This window comes from Cynoglossus semilaevis, chromosome 1 (genome assembly GCF_000523025.1).
Source record: "Cynoglossus semilaevis isolate Cse_v1.0 chromosome 1, Cse_v1.0, whole genome shotgun sequence".
Lineage (NCBI taxonomy): Eukaryota > Metazoa > Chordata > Actinopteri > Pleuronectiformes > Cynoglossidae > Cynoglossus > Cynoglossus semilaevis.
Genome location: NC_024307.1, coordinates 18796144 through 18817231, shown reverse-complemented (window position 1 = coordinate 18817231; position 21088 = coordinate 18796144). Strand labels below are relative to the sequence as shown.

At 41.1% G+C, this 21088-nt stretch overlaps 1 protein-coding gene across 1 annotated transcript; it reads left to right on the top strand.

Moving 5' to 3' along the window:
- Positions 1 to 484: 484 nt before the first annotated feature.
- apoba (apolipoprotein Ba) lies at positions 485 to 21066 on the top strand. The gene is made up of 29 exons (XM_008316543.2): positions 485 to 674; positions 1039 to 1065; positions 1826 to 1938; positions 2042 to 2187; positions 2779 to 2926; positions 3300 to 3452; positions 4046 to 4170; positions 4254 to 4330; positions 4421 to 4877; positions 5366 to 5477; positions 5567 to 5713; positions 6338 to 6549; positions 6696 to 6891; positions 6975 to 7145; positions 7221 to 7424; positions 7604 to 7777; positions 7869 to 8074; positions 8159 to 8341; positions 8465 to 8589; positions 8994 to 9204; positions 9347 to 9519; positions 9608 to 9783; positions 10125 to 10246; positions 10336 to 10709; positions 10972 to 18546; positions 18633 to 18741; positions 19089 to 19121; positions 19543 to 19729; positions 19851 to 21066. Exons 1-29 carry the CDS (start codon positions 617 to 619, stop codon positions 20994 to 20996), a joined length of 13140 nt encoding a protein of 4379 aa, XP_008314765.1. The 5' UTR covers positions 485 to 616; the 3' UTR covers positions 20997 to 21066.
- Positions 21067 to 21088: the final 22 nt, after the last annotated feature.

Below are 21088 nucleotides of genomic sequence, written 5' to 3'. Positions count from 1 at the left end.
TTTAATGCGCAATAAAATTCTTGTCACCAATTCATTAATGTCTAAACAAACTAATAATCAATTAACCTGATCAGCCCTAATAAAGTCACTTTAAGGCCACGTGGTAAAAGAGTTGGTAGGACACTAGTCTTTGGCCAGGCTATCTCTGGTTTGGGCCCTGAAGGTTTACTCTGGGTACTTTTGGTACGTATCTCCCACCATCTGAAAACAAACAGGATTAGGATAATTTTCTGAGCTACTACAAGGTTTTTATTCCATAGATTTCATAACCTCTCAGTGTTTGTTAAACTAATTTCCCGCTTTAACATCATAGACACAACCTTAATGTTCCCTGTAGAGTCATGGGTCTGTTGGTTGCCCTGGTTTAAGCTGAAATAAATGCCTGTTTCTGACCTTAGACAAACCTGCTTTGGTTTTTAATGGTATTGATTCGTTTTCTACCGCTTGAACAGAGTTTGAACTTTGTGACGACCTCTCCGGCTTAGCTGTGTTTGTGGTAACAAAACGGGGCTGGAGGTGCAGGGAGTGCCTCTATAAGATTGAGTTGGAAGTGTGTCTGCATTAGCAAAGACAAGAAGCAGCTGTAAAACACAGAGACGAGTCATTTATGTAACCCATGATGGGTTATAGAAAGGTGTGGCTGTTACTGCTGCTCAGCAGCTATGCACTGGCACGTAAGTCAAAATCCATTTTCATCTGCATTACGTGAATCAGGGGCTTTTATCAGATTTTTTCCATAGTTGTTGTTCCATAGTTGTTGTTCTACGGGGGATTATTTGTGAAATAGCTTTTATGAAAAGACCGCATTTGGTTAATAATAGCAGGCAATCAGCTATGACGTGTTAGTGATGTGCACGACCTAACAATCTAGGATATGATATGTTTGTTGTACTACTGCAGCCAGACACATACAGTAAATAACCACCTTCTTCATTTTTTAAATGTATTTGTTTTATTTATTAGACATTGATTGATTCAATCATAAAAATTGATAACACACATGTTGTTTTGTTTAATTCCTTTCACTCTGTTTTGCAGAAGGAGGCAGTAAACAAGAATGTCTGTGTAAGTTGAACCACTTTATTAAAGACTGTTTGACCCCAGACTTCTATAGACCACTGGGTCCTGTGGGATGGGAATTATGTAGAATTTACAAACATGGACTTTGTAACTGTTTGCACCGGGTTGAATGTGACTGTAAATACTGTATGTAGTGATGATAGACACACAGTGATCTGATGTGCTGAACTAAAAATTGAAAATTCCCACTTGTTCAAAGTGGGCAGTGACCAAAAAACTTTGGGAACCACTGCAGTAATAGAATGTGTTAGACACCCACTGGCCTCGCATGCGATGTACTAACTTAGCTTTGAATGTGGCACATATGCAGCAAAAGTTGTTCAAACTCTGTTCTTCCAAGTACTGTCAAATTAATTACTGGAGGCGGTGACAGGCGTTGATCTCTAGTATATTTCACTTACATTTAAAATGTCAAACAGTATATGTGTAGTGGGAAATTTGAAAATTATTGGGGTTTTATTAAATAAAAAAAAAGCATTATCAGTTGCTCCTAGAAACTTTTCACCATTAATACTATATTGATACTCTTAGGTTTTTCCATCTGTTAGAAAAGGCATGATTTGCATGATAATGTGATTTGTAAAAAGTTTTTTTTTAACTTTAACCTTGCAGCCGAACAACATAGGAAGATATGTTTACATATGAGCATATATTTACACATGGAGCAAAATTCAAAGAATAAATATCCAGTATCCAGCCAATAAATATCTACTACTACTAAATATTCATCATTACTGTGCTACAGTGGCATCCAGGTTCAAGGCCTACAAGAAATATGTGTACCAATATACAACTGAGAGCAGAAATACTGCAGGCGACACCCCCGCCCTGATCAACGGCCCCAAAATCTCCTGTCAGGTACGTGATATCTGCACTGTCACGTGACTCGTAAAGTAAAGTCTTATCTCCGCTGACTGTCTGTATCTGTGGTGACAACATGTACTGTATCCAATTTCTTTAGGTGGAGATCGAAGTCCCTCAAGCCTGCAGATTTGTCCTGCAGACCAGGGACTGTGCACTGAGTGAGATCTCTGGTTCAGATCCAGAGGGCCAGCCGGTTTACAGACCGTCTCCTAACTCTGAGGCCTTCAACACGGCCATGGGAAAGTCAGTATGAACAGTGCTTCATGTGAACATGCAGTGTCATACATTTTCTTTTGTGGAGGTAAATAGGTATTTTTTTGTCAGAAAGTTTCAGACTGAGGCCCTACAGTGTGCATTGATGTTAGCTTGTCCAAAGTCTGATTCCATTCATATGGACTGACCTAGAACAAACATTTTTGAACCAACTGCCTCTGGAGGTTAGGCATTACTGAAAGATAAAGCATTTTAATGTCATTACCCTCTCCCTCATTCCTCGTCCCATTAAACCATTAAACATGTTAAGTGGAAGATTTGTAATTATGTATTTGCAATTTTCTTCTGAATGACAGAAAAGATCATTTTTCATCTGTCTATTTATTTATTATTTTCATTTCTTTAAATCTAAACATTGGTACATATTCAATTGATGGACTTTTTGCTTAATATGTAGTGAACTTTGCCAATACTTGTAATTATGGTAGTGCATATTTATGTCATCATTTAATGACATAGTTTTGGTTTGATGCACTGAAGGTTGGAACAATCCAGTATTGTTAAAACTGTGCAGTTGAACCATTTTCTGAAACTTACTGGTTTGTCTTTGTTTCGATGCAGAAACCCCCTGAAATTCACGGCACAGGATGCGACCCACATCCATCTTTACCCTGAGAGAGAGGAACAAGTCAACATTCTTAACTTTAAAAGAGGAATTATTTCGGCACTTGTGGTCCCAGAAATAGAGGGAGTGCAAAACAGCCCAGTGGTGAGTGTGGTCACAAGTACAGTAGAAAAGAAAAGAACACAATGTTAACCTGAGAAGTCCAGGTTAACATCAAGGAAGGTTAAAGGGTAGATGCCAATCATTCGACTGTTTGTCTTTTTTATTGTGTGATTGTTTCATGTATACGTAGTATTTTTACACCGACATGTACTGCAGGTTGTCCTGCAAAATTCTTAGTAAATGAGATTCCAGTGTCTGCCTGTGGAAAACGCAAACAGACAGACAGACATATAGAAGGCAACAGTAGTTGACCAGGTCACAAATCACACTCCTGTCTTTTCATGTGGATTTGATTACTGCTATAGATGTTGTTATACTCTTATCCTGAATCCCTCTATTCTTTTGCTTTTACCAGAGCACGGTGCATGGTCTGTGTTTAACAGATATTATAGTAAATGTGGTGAAGGACATCCCCACAGATGTGACACTGTCTCGAGAGCTGTCTCATTGTGATCAACACCACACCAGGGAACTGGCCCACAGTCCACTGGCTCTGCTGCAGAAACTGGTGAGATGTAGAATCCTTCCTCTTCTTCCTGAAGTGAGTGATGAGAGTGTCTTGTATGTCAGCATTGAGCAGGTAGCTCTCCCTTGGTCTGTTTCACATATTACCCATGTATTGTTTCTTTCTGCAAACTTGGGTCAAAGCCTGCATATACAGTATGGTGTTATTGGCGAGCTAGCTGTGTAGAATGTATAGTATTAGCTGTATTTAAGGTGCAGCTATTACATTTACATTATCACTCTTCCCCGATTCTAAACCCTTAGGCTCAGTTGTTCTTTAGACACGATTGACAGATCTGAATCCTGTGCGTTGCTGCCAAAGATCGGGTCTACTGTATTTCATTTATTCATGAGACTCCCAAAGTGTGGGGCACACACCCATGGGTGCCACTAGGGGGAGTGTGAGCTTTAAAAGAAAATGTGATGGAAATTTGGAATGTTTTTAGGTGGGATTTTTCCACACAATAAAAACAATAAAAAACATTTCCTTCGTAAAATTAAAAATTAAGAGTGGTTGAATGGGTATGGGTATTGTGGTTAAAATACTGATTTTAACTTTTATGTTAATACATAAATAATGTTTACATATGTTACCAGCATCTTCCACTATCAAAGCTAATCAGAAGCGCTCAAGACTGCAACTACCAGTTTGATAACAAGGGGAAGCACATCACGACAGTCATGTGCACAGAGAAACACATGCATCTGCCCTTCGCCTCTGAGTAAGTACTGTCTGATGACATGTTGTGTGAGAGTATGTTTTTTATTGCCCCAACTTTGTTTCACGGTCTTAACTGTCATACAGGGAGAATGGAACTTCATCCGTAGTGACACAGAAACTGAACTACCAAAGCTCCAAAAAGATTAACAACAGAGAATTTGGTGAGTGATCATTTGAGGCTTAATTTTTTAAACTGTACCTGATGCATTCAAACAACCTTGCTAAACACTAACACAATGTTTTTTACACAGCTGTAAATCCGAGTGAGAGCAGGCCACTGTATTTCGAGGACCCTGACGATAAAGCCTCCATGCAGACGAAGGACACTGTTCTCAGCACTCTGCAGGAGCTTCAGGATCTGTCCGACACAGACCAGGGTCAGAAAAGACCAGGCCTTTTTCACAAGCTGGTTTCCAGCCTCCGTGTTCTGAAGAATGAGACCCTGAGTCAGCTGGTCGACGAAATGCTTGACAGGTCAACTTGGCTGACCTGGCAGGGCCTGGTCCAGTGTGGAACTTTGGAATGCACTAGTGCCATCCTTCAGGCTGCTAGAACCATTGACGGGATGTCAGTGGAAGTAGATGCTCTGGTCTACTGGCTGAGTCTGCAGGCCAACCCTAACAAGGCCCATGTCAGAGATATGCTCAGTATGGCTCAGTATAAACAGAGCAAGGCCATCATGTACGCTCTGGCCAACACAGTGAAGAAGTGAGTAGTAGTAACAGTGACATCTTAGTCTTACATCCAAGAAACATTCATCCAATAATTTGATTTATAATGTAACATAAATGTTCACAGACCAACTGTCCACTTATCCTAATTTGTGTGTCTAGATATAACAAGCGCCACACAGTGGCAAATAGTGGTAGAATGCTTGACTTTACAGCAAGAAGATCACTGGTTCACAAATGATCCATGGTCATGTATCCAGTTGCATGTTCTCCCTGTGTGTGCGTGGGTTTTCTCAGGGTCAACCAGTCCAGCTTCCTCCCACTGCCCAAAAACACCCTCTGTAGGGCTGTAGGTTAATCAAAAACTCTAAGTTCATAGACGTGGATGGTTGTATGTCCCTATATGTGGCCCTGTGATTTATTTCTGATCACATTAGGTTCCAAACTTCACGGTCTCTAAGTATTCTAAGTATCTAAGTATTTATATACCACACCTCATTAACGTTATAATGCATCAACACGCAGGTTTCATAAAGGCGGAGTCACAGCAGAGGTCACAGAAGTGTCAGCGTTCATGGAGACACTCTTGGATGACTGCTCAGGAGAAGATCCAGAGTCTGACTTCCTTGTGCTGCGGGTAATAACAGTAGTAACCTCCTGCTGAGTGAGTTCATCCTCAGTGTTATCTGAACCGTGTTCACGTCGTACTCTGTTCTTCATCTCCAGGTGGTCGGTGTCATGGGTCAGGCCATGCAAGCTGTTAGTCCGAGTTTGATTTCCTCTGTTTTAAATTGTGCTAAAAGAAGAGACATTCCATTGTCCAACCAAAAGGCAGCCATACAGGCCCTGAGGCTAATGGACATTAGGGATGAGGTACAGTCACAATATCTATTACATTATTTTGTGATGGTGAACATGACCCTTGCTTAAATGTATACACGATACAATACGTAAATATAATGATGTGTATGATATTTAATATAATTAAGGTTAAGTGTATTCAGTACATGCTAGAAATATATATTAATTAATGTTAATATCTGCTTATTTCAACCAAAAGGTAATTTCCTGCTAACTGACAATAACTGTATACAAACGTATAGTTATACTGCTATAGAGAATATCAGTATAATCAGTTCATACTGGAGAGAGGGTGAGAGAGGGGGGTGGAAGACAGTGAGAGACTGGTATTTGCTTCTATTTAAAATACTGTATCTCTTTCCTAGAAACTTTGTTGGTTTTATAACGTGACAATAATAGGCCTTATTCTTCATTATTGTGTGCAGTAGGACACATTGATTAAAGGAGAGAGAAAAATGGACTGCAGTTATTGATATTTGGCAGCAAGTGGGAATTTTTACAATCACTGCAGCTCTGACCAGATACTTTAAAGACATTTCCTGGGTCTGGAAAAACTAAATACTCCTGAATGTTATGAACTAATTTTTGTCCTAATGTCACGTTCTAATCTTGCCATTTGTTATTTGTCAAAAACAGATGGTCAGGGTTCTCACAGAGGTGTTCCAGGACGACCAGAACTCTGTGGAGAGACGTATAGCAGCGTATCTAACCTTAATGAAGAGCCCACCTCTAGCCCTGGTTAAAGACATTCTGCATATTTTGAATTATGTGAGGAATGAACAGATCAGGAACTTTGTGTTTTCTCACCTCAAGAACATTCTTGGCTCTCAGGAGCCAGAATTGCAACAGTGAGTGATCTTTGATCAGCATTATAATATTCCATAAACAGCACATTTTTGTTATGTCGGAATATAGAGCGTGTGTGTGTTCTTGGTTACTGCTAATGAGTTCTGTGAGGTCGTCTTGTTCTAATCAAAACTTTCTTCTTTTAAAGACTGAAAGAATACATTCAGTCGGCTCTTCCACCCCGACATGAAGTACAGGAAGGCATGTCACGCAACTACAAAACAGAGTCTGCTTTTGGCTCAGTGCAAGCAAACATCATCTTTGACGAAAGGAACACACTACCGAAGGAGGTGATGCTGGAAACCACGCTAAAGGCTTTTGGCTACAGCCACGATGTCTTTGAAGTAGGTTCCGCCAGAATCTTGACGTGATGACGTCTCACACAAATTTGGTATTTTTTTTAATATTCAGAATCTTTCCCTTGTAGGTTAACGTTGAAGGATCCGGATTTGAACCAACCATTGAAGCTCTTTTTGGAGAGAAGGGTTTCTTTCCGGACTCCTTTTCAAGAATTATGTACTGGGCAGAGAACAATGCTGGGATGCTTAAAGATGTTTTGGAAAAGATGGCTCCTGGGAAAGGGAGAATGAAAAGACAGGTACAACGATCAGTCGATAGTTTGCTTCACTTTTGGATAACAACAGGGAAAATTCTAAAAATCAAGTCTTTTCAGCCCCCGCAGGATCTTCTGAAAGACATCACAAACAATATCCAGAAGCTTGTGGATGACCTGCGAACATCGGAAACCCCCGAGGCAGTAGCCTTTCTTCACCTTCTAGGAAATGAGATTGGTTACATGAAAACCAGTGAAATACGCACAGTCTTGGAGACTCTGACAATGTATTACCAAATTTTCTTCAATGTTTTACCCTACAAGGTACGTCTTGGTTGATCAACAATAACATACTATCAGTGCAACATTTGAGTATCAGAGGACGTCAAAGGACTATTGTTAGTGCAACATTTGAGTATCAGAGGACGTTGTCTCAAAGTGCTTAACAATAGTCATCCTCACTGACAATCTAACAGCTGTTTTCTCTGTTCTCTGCCCTGCAGATTATAATGTCATTAATTAACAGCACCAACAACAAGGTGTTTGCCCATTACATCTTCATGGAGAATATTTTCTCCCTCCCTACCGCCTCTGGCCTCCCACTAAGGTTCTCAGTGGCCGGTGTGATTACAGCTGGAGCCAAAGGAGGCCTCGCCCATTCACCCAGTACTGGAACGGTGAATGAGAATCTCTATTAGACTAAAATGACTTATTTCTTTTATCACCTGCATGGTGATCTGGGCTACATTCACTTTTGTCTTTTTGCAGACTCACGTTTCCTTCATGCCATCGGTTGGACTTGAATTTATCACCCAAATGGGCGTGAACGTTCCAGAATACCTGGAGACAGGGCTTGTGATGCAGACCAACGTGTACCATGAGAGTAACAACAATGCTCAAGTCACCATGAACAGGAACCAGATTAGACTGTCTCTACCAGCCCCTAAAGGAAATATTCAGCTGTTCAGTTTCAGGTTAGTGTCATTTGTATCAACACCCTGCTCTACAGCAGTTTGTGGTTGATATGACACTGATTTCATTTTCTTTTTAAACCAAAGCAACAAGTTGCTGTCAGTGTCCTCTGGGCGAACGACCACAGCACCTTCACAGGGAGAGGACAGAACTGATTTGACAGAGTGCCAGGATTTATTTAGTGGTCTCAAACTGTGCACCGTCCTGCAACATTCTAATGCCATGTCCATGGACAAGGCCCTTTATTATCCTCCGACTGGAGAGACGAGGTGGGAAATATCACATGTTCTGGTTCATGTTCCCAAACAATTTCCAAATCCAAGTAGCAATTCTTTACTTTTTTATACTTGCTATTTTTTTCTCCATTTCATTTAAAACCAATTGTCTTCCAGGTTTGCAGTAGAAATCCAGCCTACAGGGGAAATTACAGAGTACACTGCCACCATTGAACCACTGAAGGAGGGTAAAAAAGGTCTACGAACAACAGACTCTTTAAGGCTAACCTTGAAAGCAGAAGGTACAGCTGTACAGATATTTATATGTAATAAACGAGCATTACTCCTTCTTAACAATATCATAGAGTAGCAGTAGATATTATAACAGCGGATTATTTATAAATGAATACTGTATGACTATGCACATTTAACTGTGTTAAAGTAAATTAAATACAGTACAGTAAGTTCTCAGTCATTCTTCCATATAATTTGTCAGTAAACTCCTCCATGCTGCTGTGTGGCGAAATATCTAATAGGCAGAAAGAGAGATTGAAATTCAGGTGGTCATTGGACATCAGTACTTACTGTACATCAGTACCCATGTGATTTTCTAAGTTTGTAAAATGTCCTATTTATATTTGATCCAAACCTCCTTCCTGTTGGAGAATAACATATATCATATATCAGTTAAATTTCTGCTGAATAGGTGACGACTCAACAGAGGTCACCGCCACTCTGAAATACAACCGCAATAAGGACATTTTGACCGCGGATGTCGCTATTCCTGACTATGATGTGGAAGCAGGAATCAAACTGGCCGTAACTGACAGCGACTCCAAAGGGAAGAAGATGCGAGGTATTACCATCGATGTCACTAACAAGAACATTCCACAGCTGAGTCTTGTTGGAAGGACAAGGTAAACTGTCTGTTATTTATACATTTTTTTATTATTAAAGCTCATGCTGGTCTCATTGTAAAGGAAAAGCATCTCCTAAAAAAACTCCTAAAAATGGTTAAAAAAAAAAAGAAAACACCTCTGTGTCCTGTTTCAAATACAGGCTTAGCATGATGAAGGACGCCATGTTACAACTGCAGATGAATATCCCCTCACTGAATTCCAAGGCATCTGTCACTGCAACCCTGAAGGACGACGAGGAAGCACTGATGGAAGTTGAGACTGTCGTCTCACTGCCAAAGACGTCCTTTCAGCAGAAAAGTCTTCTCAGACATGGTAACAGACGTCCCACATATGTTCAACAAAGAAACGACATTAAGATCAGTGTTTCTCTCTCTTATTTATTGTGACCTTCTCTTCACAGACGCTGACAAGTTTGAGGTGGAGCTGACATCGGACCTGAACTCAGATATTCACAAACTAATCCCAGGTCTGGAGGATTATAATGAGCAGCTGCAGAGACTTTTTGATGATGTTCTGGACCAAAGAGTACCAAAGACCGACATGAAACTCCGTCACATAATCAACAAAGGGATTGAGGTAAAGACATTAGATGATCTAATGCCGTGGTTCCCAAAGCTTTTTTGGCCACAGCAGCCCCTTCTATGTTCCCAACAAGGTTGACATATCCCAACATTCCCCACACCTACTCAACAACACACACATACTGTATATGAGGCCTGAATTTAAATATTAATGAAAATATCAGCTTTTGGCACCCTGTGGGTGTGCGCCCCACACTTTGGGAATCCCTGATCTAATGTATAATATTTATGTCGAGTAAATCACTGCAACACACCCTACTGCAGTTCCACCAGATTTAGATCACGCTAACAATACATAATACAACTTACATTGTTTTTTGCAATGTTTCCCTGAAGGCAGGAAATATATGGCTGGACAAATTTGGAGCCCACGTCCCATATCTTGGAAACCTGCGCAGTAGAAGAAGCATCTTAGAGTTTTCTCTGCCGTCTGTACCTGAGAAACTGTTTCTGCAGTCGTACGTATTTCACAAACACAGACAGTGGTCGATGATCTGTTTGATATAGTGTACGTGCACTGACTGATTTTTCTCCTTTTTGTCACTAGTGACAGCCTGTTTCGATACCAGTTCAACAAAGAAAGGATGGCTATCTCACTTCCTCTTCCACTTGGAGGGAAAAATGTGAATGACCTCAACATCCCAACCACTCTGTCTATTCCCAGCATAGATTTGAACAGATTAGGCATCAGTATTCCTCCCAAAACATATTCATTGCCACCATTTACTATTCCAACTACTTTGGATTTTTCCATACCTCTTCTTGGTCTGGCAGAAGCATCCACCAAGATCAACACCAATTACTACCTTTGGGAAGGATCCTTCTTGGGCGGCAACAACACTGTCGATGTCCCCAACTACATTGTACAGTACAAAGCCCTGGCTCAGTCACCTCTAAAGCTATTGTCATACAAGCTGGAAGGTAAGTCTTTTTACAGCTCTTTACTTCATTACCATCGTCTACTGTGGTGGAAATCTTCTGTTTTGCCCATAATTTGAATGTATGTTTACATTTCTGGATTACATGTGACAGCCCTGAGGTACTTCTAGTTAATCCTTGAAATGGATGAGAAATGTGATTTGATGAGAAATGTTAACTCCGTGGCATATTTCAAAAGTCAAGGTGGAGTAGAGATCACAGATATACTACTAATAATATATTTCTTTTATTTTATTTATGTCAGGAACTGGATTGATTTCTGGGAGAGCTGAGGACAATCTGAAGTATCTCCTCAATACTTCCTTCAGTCATTGCTTTATTGATACAAGCTTCAGTATCGTAGAATCACTGCAGGTAACAAGCAAATTTAATGCAAGGGCCAGCTATAAAGTGGAAGTTTCTAGTCCAGTGGGTCTGGAGGCCTTTGTATTTTACTCGGCTCAGTCAACCTCCACTCTGAATTCAGATGAGGTTTCAGGAGATGGTTCCTTAGACGGACTGCTGAGAGTTGGTCCACTACACTCCAATGTGTCCTACAGCAACAATTACAACCTTCGACCACTAGAAAGAAAAGGAAAGGGAGAGTCTACCTTTGTCTTTGATTCACCTCTCATCAGTCTTCAGAACAGGATCCACGGTGTCTACGCAAACTCCGAGTTGAACGTGGTGTCTAAGACTAATGTCCAGAGGGACGTCCTGAAGCACGTGGCAGAGCTCAAATACAAAGACGCTCAACTCACTCTAAAATGCAATGCCCTCGGAACGGTCCTGGGTAAAATACTTAACAACAAAGTGGAGCTCGGGGTGTCCAGCAAAATGGGCATTTTCCGCATTGAGTCACAGGCAAACGATGACACGAATAGAGCGTACTCAATGCTGTCTGGATCCTTAGATGTCAACGGTCTGCAGCTGAACTCTGAAGGTTCTCTCATCCTTGAAACAGGGCGTGGAATGCACAAAGCTTCTGTTATGCTTGGTAAAAATGGTTTGACCACGAGTGGAACTAACAGCTTTCAGTGCAGCCCTGTGACATTAGAGAACCTCTTTAATGGAGCCATAGACAACAATGGAGCCAACCTGTCCTCCAGGACCAAAGTGATAGCTGACGAAGGCAGGGGAGAGCTAAACATTCAGGGCAAAGTCACAAGTGCAGACGCCTCTTTTGAAGGTATACTTAAAGGTCATGCTTATGGGGCAACCACCAGAAACAACCTGAATGTTTTATTAAACCGTCGGGCATTGACCATAAATGGTAATTCCATGGCTACACTGAAGCAACTGAGAACAGAAAATAGCTACACAATGACCCTCACTCTGTGGACCCTAGCCCTGGGCTCAAGCACTAACAACGTCATCTGTGAAGACATTTACTACAAGCAAGATACTAAAGTTACCATCAGGCCATTTATCATGTCCTTTGATGTAATGAATGACCTTAAACTTAACGATGTCGACTTGAAAAATGAGGGCCATCTGAAGGTTCAACCAAATAAGGTAGGTCTGAGCGGAAGTACGAGGGGAGTGTTTAAAGAAGAGCATTACCTTAAGCATACCTATGAGGTCAGTTACGAAGATATGGCCGGAACAGTTCAGTGCAGCACATCTGGAACTGTCATGGATGCTCAGATAAGCCAGAAGTGTGAGTTTGAATTTGCCGGACTCTCCTCCAAGTCTATATGTGAAGCAAGAGTCAATTCTGAGCAGCTACGATTTGACGGCACACTCCGCACCATGGCACTGCCTTTCAGTGTCACTGTTGATGCACTTGTCAACAGCGATGGTGAAATTAGATTACGTGGGAAGCACACTGGACAGTTGTACAGCAAGTTGTTGGTTAAAGCCGAGCCTTTGGCTTTTGCGTATTCACACGACAGTCGCATGTCAACCACACATTCCCTCTCAGGTGACCAGTCTTTCACTAGCGTGGACAACAAATTAGACGGCCTGCTGAGCCCTGCCGATCAGTACCTAAACTGGAAAGTGAAATCTAAAATCAACAACCATGCCTATAACCAAGATATCAGTACTTACAACAATCCTCAAAAGACTGGTTTTGAATTCTCAGGAGCATTACTGACAGATCTATTCAGCAAGCTTTTAAAAGAAAAGAGCTCACCCCCAGAAATTCAGGAGTTCAGCACCATGGGATTCCTCAAGTATGACAAGAACAGCGACTGTCATCTCGTTAGCATTCCATTTATTGACAGCCTTCCTGCTGCATTCGACAGAGTCAAAAATACGCTTGTTAAAGCTCTGGAATCATTTCACCAGTTTATTACAAATCTGGATATCGATGAGCTCATCGTTGACTTTAGGGCCAAGTTAAAAGAGCTACCAAAAAAAGTAAGGGATATTATGCAGAAAATGGATTTAGACCGCAAAGTAAAAGGAATTAAAGACAAACTCGATTATTTTGTCAACGAGTTTTCCATCACAGTCAAGGACTTGGAGCTCGGGATGCAACATTTCAGTCAGAACCTGGAAAATATGGTGATAAATGTCGCTACAAAAATCAGAGACCTCATCGTTACAGTCCAACACCATATTAAAGATGGGGACTTTGGCGTGAAAGTAAGAGAAATCCTCTCAAAGATCGGTGATCAACTTCAAGCCTTTGATGACAAGTATCAAGTCAAGCAGTCACTTGTCAAAGTGCTTCTTGCCCTGGAGGACATTGTGCGACAGATTGACCTGCAGAAGCTCACAGATGTCAGTACGCAATGGCTGCGAGAGCTGGACTCAAAGTATGGAATAAGAGACAAAATAAAGGACAAACTCTCTGAAACAAAGAAGAAAATCGAGAACTTTGATGTTAAGAAATCGTTCCAAGACTTGAGTCATTTCTTCAACTCAATGGATTTGGCCAAGTATGTTGAGCAGCTGCACTATAGCATTCCAACATCAGATATAGCAGGAGTGATTGAATCTATAAACGATGTCATAGTCAACTGGATCGATGAATATGAAATCCCAGACAAATTTAACGCCGTTTATTTCTACATCAGGGATCTCATTCTAAAATACAATCTCGATGACAGATTCAAGGAGCTCATGGATCAGGTCGTCGTTCTCATCAAAGATTTCAAAATTCAACAGACTGTACAGTCGGTTGTGGATGCTCTGAAGAGTGTCCAGTTTGAATTTGTTTATAATAAAATGATGCAGTTCCTCGAGAGCATTAACAGACGCCTTAGAAATATTGACTTTAAGAGAAGCATTGAAGAGTTGAATGAACAGATGTATTCAACACTGAAGTCACTGAAAGACTTTAACTACAGTGAATTTGTGGATAAGGCCAACGAGAAGATGGCTGAACTGACAGACTATATTAATGAACAAATTAAAAAGTATGAGGTGGTGCAGAAAGTGAAGGCTGTCAGGGATTTCATCAGAAAGCTCCAGAGTGACATCTATTCATATCTGGAGAAGCTCAGAAACACGAAGATCGCAGATGCCCTGAAGAAACTGGCAGATTTGATCGGGACTACATTTTACAATGACGTCAAGTTGAAAATTCAGGATATGCTTGTGGATATGAAACAAAGAATCCTTGACATGGACGTCCGCGAGGAACTGTACATTCACCTCCAAAGATTCAGCGAGTCTTATGGCAATATTGTGGCATTCATTAGAAATCAGTTCCAGGAACTGAAAGGGAAGATTACACAAATAGTTAAAGACAGTGATATTATAAACCAGATTATAGAAGCCGTTATCACAACTCTTGACGCACTGAAAAAATCAGAAATTAAAATTGGCTCTTTTACTGTACCGCTCACCGATCTTGTTGTTCCGGCATTTACAATTAACCTTAACAAACTGCACGAAATAAACATCCCATCCCAGTTCTCTATTCCTGAATTTACCATTCTGAATTCCTACACCATACCTGCTGCAACAATAGACTTTGAAGAGATAAAAACAAAGATTGTTGCGCTTATAGATGATATTAGAAAATTTGAACTCAACCTGCCAGATCCTGAGTTCATCTTTGGTGATGTAAAGGTTCTCTACCTCTTCCAGTTACCAGATGTAACCTTTCCTGAAATAACTCTTTCAGAAATAACATTGCCAACCATCACTATCCCCAAATTAAATGTCAAAGATTTTGAAATCACAATGCTTCCATTGCCAGAAGTCAAACTGCACAAGATTACCAGTGACATATGCATTCCAACCTTTGGTAAACTGAATGGAGTATTTAAAGTGAAGTTTCCACATTATACCCTCGTAACTACTGGGAAAATTGAGAACTCCACATCTTCAGCAAGAAATCCACAGTTTTCAGCGTCCATCCATTCAGATGTGAAATCGTCCTTTGAACTCCTGGAATACACACTTGACGCCACGGCCCAGTTAACTGCTCCCAGGATGAAAAAGCTTCTTTTCACAGAAACAGTGAAAACTACACACAAGGCCTTCTCCGTGGACCATGAAGGATCAGTATCACTTACTGGTTCTGCTGTGGATTCTTCTGCCAGGACTGCTGCCAAGGCTACAACCTGTATCTACACTGCTGATTTGGTCAACAACGTAGCACTTTCACTGAAGGGTGGGATCTCTGCAACTGTAGACACCACTTACAACCACAGCTTGGACCTGGCATCAAAGAACTCTTCATCTCAGATGTCGCTGAAACAAAATATAGCAGCTACAGTGGAATCAGGCAGGATTGCAGTGACTGGAGAAACCAATGGTGATGGGAAGTGGTCCATTCTAGACTATTCTGACGAAGGCACACACAAAAGCAGTTTGGATTTCAAACTGGATTTGGACGCTGCCAGGCTTACTTTTGTAGGAGAGACTGACTGTAAGGCGCTGAAATCCAAGAAAATGTTGACCATTGAATCAGTCAGTTTAAGCCACATATCCATCGAAGCCAGATGTGAAAGTGAGATTTTCTCATTTAAGAAAAGTCTAATGGTTTTAAATGCAGGTGCCCATATTGGTGACTTAAAAGTTGCATTAACAGCTTCTCATGATTCTGAATTTACCGGCTGTATGACTGGCTCCATGTCCAACTCACTGGAATTCAAGGCCCATCCTTTTGAAACTGTATTGGATTTTAGGAACAAAGTTACCTCAAAGATGTTGTTACCACTTAAACTGACAGGAAGGCTAGATCTGGTGCATGATTGTGGAGTCATAGTCAACTCTGAAAAGCAGCGAGCTAGTTGTTTGGTTTTGGCAAAATTTAACCAGTACAAGTACCATCATAACTTCACAGCAGAAAATAATGACAGGGAGAAATTCTTTCACTCATCAGCCTCAGGAGAAGCTAATCTGGACTTTATGACGGTTCCACTCTCTGTACCCAGTATAAAAGTGCCTTACTTTGAAATCACACTCCCAGAGGTTAAAGATTTCTCGCTGTGGGAAAATGCTGGACTCAAACACTTGTTGATTACACCTCAACAGTCATTTGATATGAACCTGAGGCTTCATTACTACAAGAATCCTGATGTGCACAGTATTGAATTTCACCTTGGACCAGTCTACAGTACAATCAAGGATCAAGCCGTGTGCATCCAGGGTAAATTTGAACAATGGAGAGACAAAGTAGTGTCGCTCCTGAAGGATTCATACAACCAAGCAAAATCACAGTACATCAAGCACAAAATTGACACGGCAAGCCTACCTCCCAGAATCTTCACGGTGCCTGGATACAAAATACCCATACTGAATATTCATGTTTCTGCATTCAGAGCAGAGATGCCAGCTTTCAGCTACTTTGTTCCTAAAGAGGTTAATACGCCCAGCTTCAAAATCCCCGCCCTAGGTTTCCCTGTGCCTTCCTACACTCTGGTGCTGCCGTCACTGGGATTCCCTGTTATCCATGTTCCAGAAATGTTAAATGAACTAGAGCTGCCAACTGTCACGTTACCAGCTGTGCAGAACAACATTGAGATTCCAGTCTTGGGCAACTTAACCTATGACTTCTCCTTTAAATCACCTTTGGTTACAGTAAGTGCCAATGCTGGCCTTTACAACCAGACTGACATTGTTGCTCGTTTTGGTGCCATTTCCACCTCTGTCTTTGATTTTCTCAATGGTAAGTTTGACGGCACAAGTACTTTGACCAGGAGCCGAGGAATGAAACTGTCTTGCGCTTGGACACTGAAACATGACAACGTGGAGGCAAACCACGGGTGTGCTGTCAGCCTCACAAAGAGAAGCATGGAAGCCTCTGTGTCAGACACAGTTAATATCAATCTACCTTTCCTTAATGTTGAGTTTAAACATGAGCTTACTGGAAATAACAATGCTAAGCCCAACCTAGCATCCAAGAAGAAACTTAGTTACATGTTTAACATTCCTATCATTGAGGCTCTAGGCAAAGGAAATCTTGACACAAACTGGGAACTGGAGGCTCTTTCCTCCCATTTATCTCTGGACACATCTACCCATGGAGAGTCCGACATAGCCGTATTGGGAGGTTATACTTTTGCTGGAGACCTTGACAATAAGGCCAATTTCTACCTCAGCGCAAATGGTCTGCGTTCAACCGTCGGGACGGTCTTAAATTCCCTGATTAGTAAACCGGAAAAGAAGAAACGCAGCACAGACAATGGCGCATTAGAATTTGATGTGAACAACAGCCTCGTCCTGGAGGTTTCCCTGAGTCGCGTCTATGCAACAGTTGATTATTTGAGCAAAAACAACGTTGGATTTGCATTTTTTAGCACAAATGGAAGACACAGTGTTAAAGGAGAACTAGAAATTGTTCCTTTAGTAACCTCCAAGATGACCTTAGACATTGATGCAAGCCAGCCCAGTAGTTTGGGTCAGGTTGGACTCAGGCAGAACATCAACCTGGCCATGAGCTCAGAGAAGCAGTCACTCACCTGGACTTGTCAGGAACAGCTGTCGTCTCTGGTCCATGCTTGTGATTTCCTGGTTTCCAGTGATGAATCTGAGGTACGCATGGATTTGACGGAGTCAGTTCAAGGCCACCTCGGTTTCCTGAAGGCAGTAAAGCTGCCTGTGTATCAGAAGAGCCTCTGGGATGTCTTCAGATTTGACCAGGTCACAGATAAGGATGACTTACAATTCCTCAACATATCTTACAGCATTGTATACATGAAGTCCATGGACGGACAGGAGTACAGTCTTCCATACAATCTACTTGAAAATGGAATTTCTTTTGGCATTACTGAGTTACATCTTGGTGTCCCAACCTGGTTTGAAAAGATTTTAAATTCTCTCAGTCACATTGACATGCGACTGGAGCCTTCTGACGACCCTGACCATCTCACTCTACCACCTTCAATCTCAATTCCAGCCTTGGATTTACCGTTTACTACATTGCACGTTGAGCCATTTACAATCGACCTAAAGAACATTGTGATTCCAAAGGTGATCACCACCGCCGCTTTTGAAATCCTGCTGCCTGGATTGCCAGTGGTATCTGTGCCCAGCTACAATATTAACACAGAGTACCATAAAGGAAAAATGTCCTTCCTTTCACTGAAGGTGCCACGGTCCGATATCACAGTCTCATCGTTCAGTCTCCCAAAAGAGTTCGCCATTGGACGACACACCGTCAGTTTCAAGGAAGTGACACGTTCGGTCTTAAACTTTGAACATCCAACCATTACAATTCCAGAACAAAACATTGAAGTCCCTAACATGGCCCTACATTTACCTCTGAGTGTGTTTATCCCAACATTTGGAACACTCAGTACCACGGTGAAAGTTTCCTCCCCAATTTATAACGTGTCAGTAACGTCCAGTCTGGAGAAGAAAGACACCAACCTCGTGACTTCTCTGAAGTCCGTCTGCACATCGACCATGGCTTTCTTGGAACATGACCTTTCTGGTAAGAATATGTCACAGTTTTATTTTATTTAAAAGTCATGACACCATCAATGTGATATTCATTTATTTATTTGTTTGTCTTTTTAGCCGATGCTACATTTGGTTTTGAAAACGGAATTAATGTGAATGGAAAGAGCAATTTGATTCACAATGATGTAAATGTCCGCTGGCAACATGCTTTGGTACAGAACCTGAGGTAGGTGTGTGTAAGTGTCTGTTGGTGGTGAATTGGAAATCTAAATATTTGTTTACATTTAAATACCTGTTACAGTACAAATGCCACAGAGAGCATGAATCAATGTCTTTAAATACTGTGTAAAAACTGCTCACCTGTATGAACAGATGGTCAGCATCATCAGACCTTTAAGGATTTTCATGTGTCTGTATGACTTAGACCCATGACACAAATTTGGATTAAAAATTAAATAATATCTGTTATGAAAGGCGGGTCAAATTAATGAATGTAAGATAATGAAAATAACATTTTTTGCTTAGTAGTCATCTGTTTGTTTAAACCAGTACATTTTTGTTTCCTTGTTTCAGAACAAAACGTCAAACTCCTCCTTCTGATTTAATGTAAGTGACTTCCTTTGTTCATAAATGTTTCTGAATTTCTCGAGACTTTTTACAGTATGGGTAAAATCTCAACCTAAGCCGAAACATAGGCTCAAGTTGTGTTTGTACTTTGATGAGATACTCCACAGCATCAAAGTTGACATAATAAAACCAAAATATTTCAAGGAATATTGAACAGATTGACCAGCGTGTTGCACAGGTTCAAATTAGATTATTACACAATCATAGAATAGAAAAGTTCAGTACATTATCCTGTAGGTGTTATGACCTTCAGGGGGAGAGTCTAATAGATTGTCCTCGGATTTAAGAATTCTTTTTTTTTTTTCACAACTCCACCATTACAACGTCACTTGATCACCATGTTGAGTCACCATCTCCATCCTCCTTTAATCCAGTCAGACATGTTTTTTCTGTTTTACAGGGATTCTCATCATACTCTCAGTGTTGACATCACCAGCCAAACCTTTACTGACGTCAGCTTCCGCTTCACATCTCGCAAAGAAGGTCTCACTGCATCCATATCTTCTCCATCATCTGGTTTCCTGGCACTACACCTGCAGCAAAGGCCTTCAACACAGCTCAGTGCAAAACTGTTCTGTCGCTACCTGGTTAGCTCTTTAATTTATTGTCAACATGATTTGCAGCTATAAATAGATGGGTTTTTGTAGTTTCATTCTCAACATAACAATGTGTTTACCGTAGTCCTCTGTCCTTTTTACTCACCTTTAGGCTAAGGAGATGGATATTTTAATTACCAAAGCTACGCTGAAGAATTCACGCAACTTAATTGTTCAAATGTCCTGGAATTGGGACTTCCTCCATGATGCCATAGAGGGGACCAAAGACAGAGTTCCTGCCATGAATGATGCTGTATTCAAGGTCGTCAACAAATACCACACTACCCACTTTGGCTTTTCCCTCAATCGAGGCAGCTTAAAGTTGAAAAACGCACTGTCAAATGTCATAGACAAAGCTTACAGTGAGGTTCTGGTGATTCTCAACTCACTGCAGGATTCAGTCCAACAGCTGGGAGATGAAGGGACAGATATGTACAGAGAGGCTTCTCAGTGCCTGAAGTCTTTTAGTGTGCAGAGGTTTATAGACAAACTTATATTCAAGGTCAGAAAAGTCTTGAGGGACAGTGAAGACAAGATTGGAATTGCTTTGGATTTTGGCAGTGATTTCTTAAAGGAAGCACTATTTACAACTCCTGAAGAGAGAATACCACTACTGGATGAAGCGTGGTCTGAAACAGAAGCCATCGACAGGGCAATCCAAATGTTTGTCAACCTCTTGAAGAGGATTTCTAAATTCATCAGAGAAATTCAGTTTACTATACCTGGAACTGAAGTTACTGTTGATGGAAACAAGATCCTAAAGAAGCTGGAGAGTTCCACAGAAGATGTCTCTGTCTGGCTGAGCCTATCACTGCGCAGGACATTTCATTTCATAAATGTACATGTGGTCACCAACCTCATACAGGTGTTTGCTGAAGGAGCAGAGAAGATCATCACGTACGTGAAAAACAATGACATGTGTTCTCGTGTCGTCCAGGTCTATGCAGATTTACTGCAGTCATCAAAACAGTCCATTGAAGGAGCAAAGACAGATATAGTGGAGTACAAAGACCTGACTAAGCTAAATCTACAAAAGGCTTATAATGCAATAACAACTGAAAGTGTGAACAACAGCACCATAGAGGTGATTGATATTCTGCAGTCACATCTTTACGGAGGATTGAATGAATTTGTAGATGTAATGAGACAGGCATCTGAGAAGACAGCACCATACATTAGAGTGAGCACAAAAAAGGTCGACATGGAAATCCCTCTACCGTTCAGATGGAAGTCCTTCAGCCAGTGGCCAACACAGTAACTCTGGCATCTCTCATGAATGTAATGAAAATGTGAAATGACATTGATAATTAAAGGGCTGCTGTAATTCAGACGTGTTAATCACGTACTTTG

Bases quoted from the DNA above. Each gene is read 5' to 3' on its own strand.
- apoba (XM_008316543.2), top strand. From the start codon at position 617: ATGATGGGTTATAGAAAGGTGTGGCTGTTACTGCTGCTCAGCAGCTAT. The intron at 6,550-6,695 runs GTGAGTGATCTT...CTTCTTTTAAAG, and splicing joins CAGGAGCCAGAATTGCAACA to ACTGAAAGAATACATTCAGT. The intron at 9,784-10,124 runs GTAAAGACATTA...GTTTCCCTGAAG, and splicing joins TAATCAACAAAGGGATTGAG to GCAGGAAATATATGGCTGGA.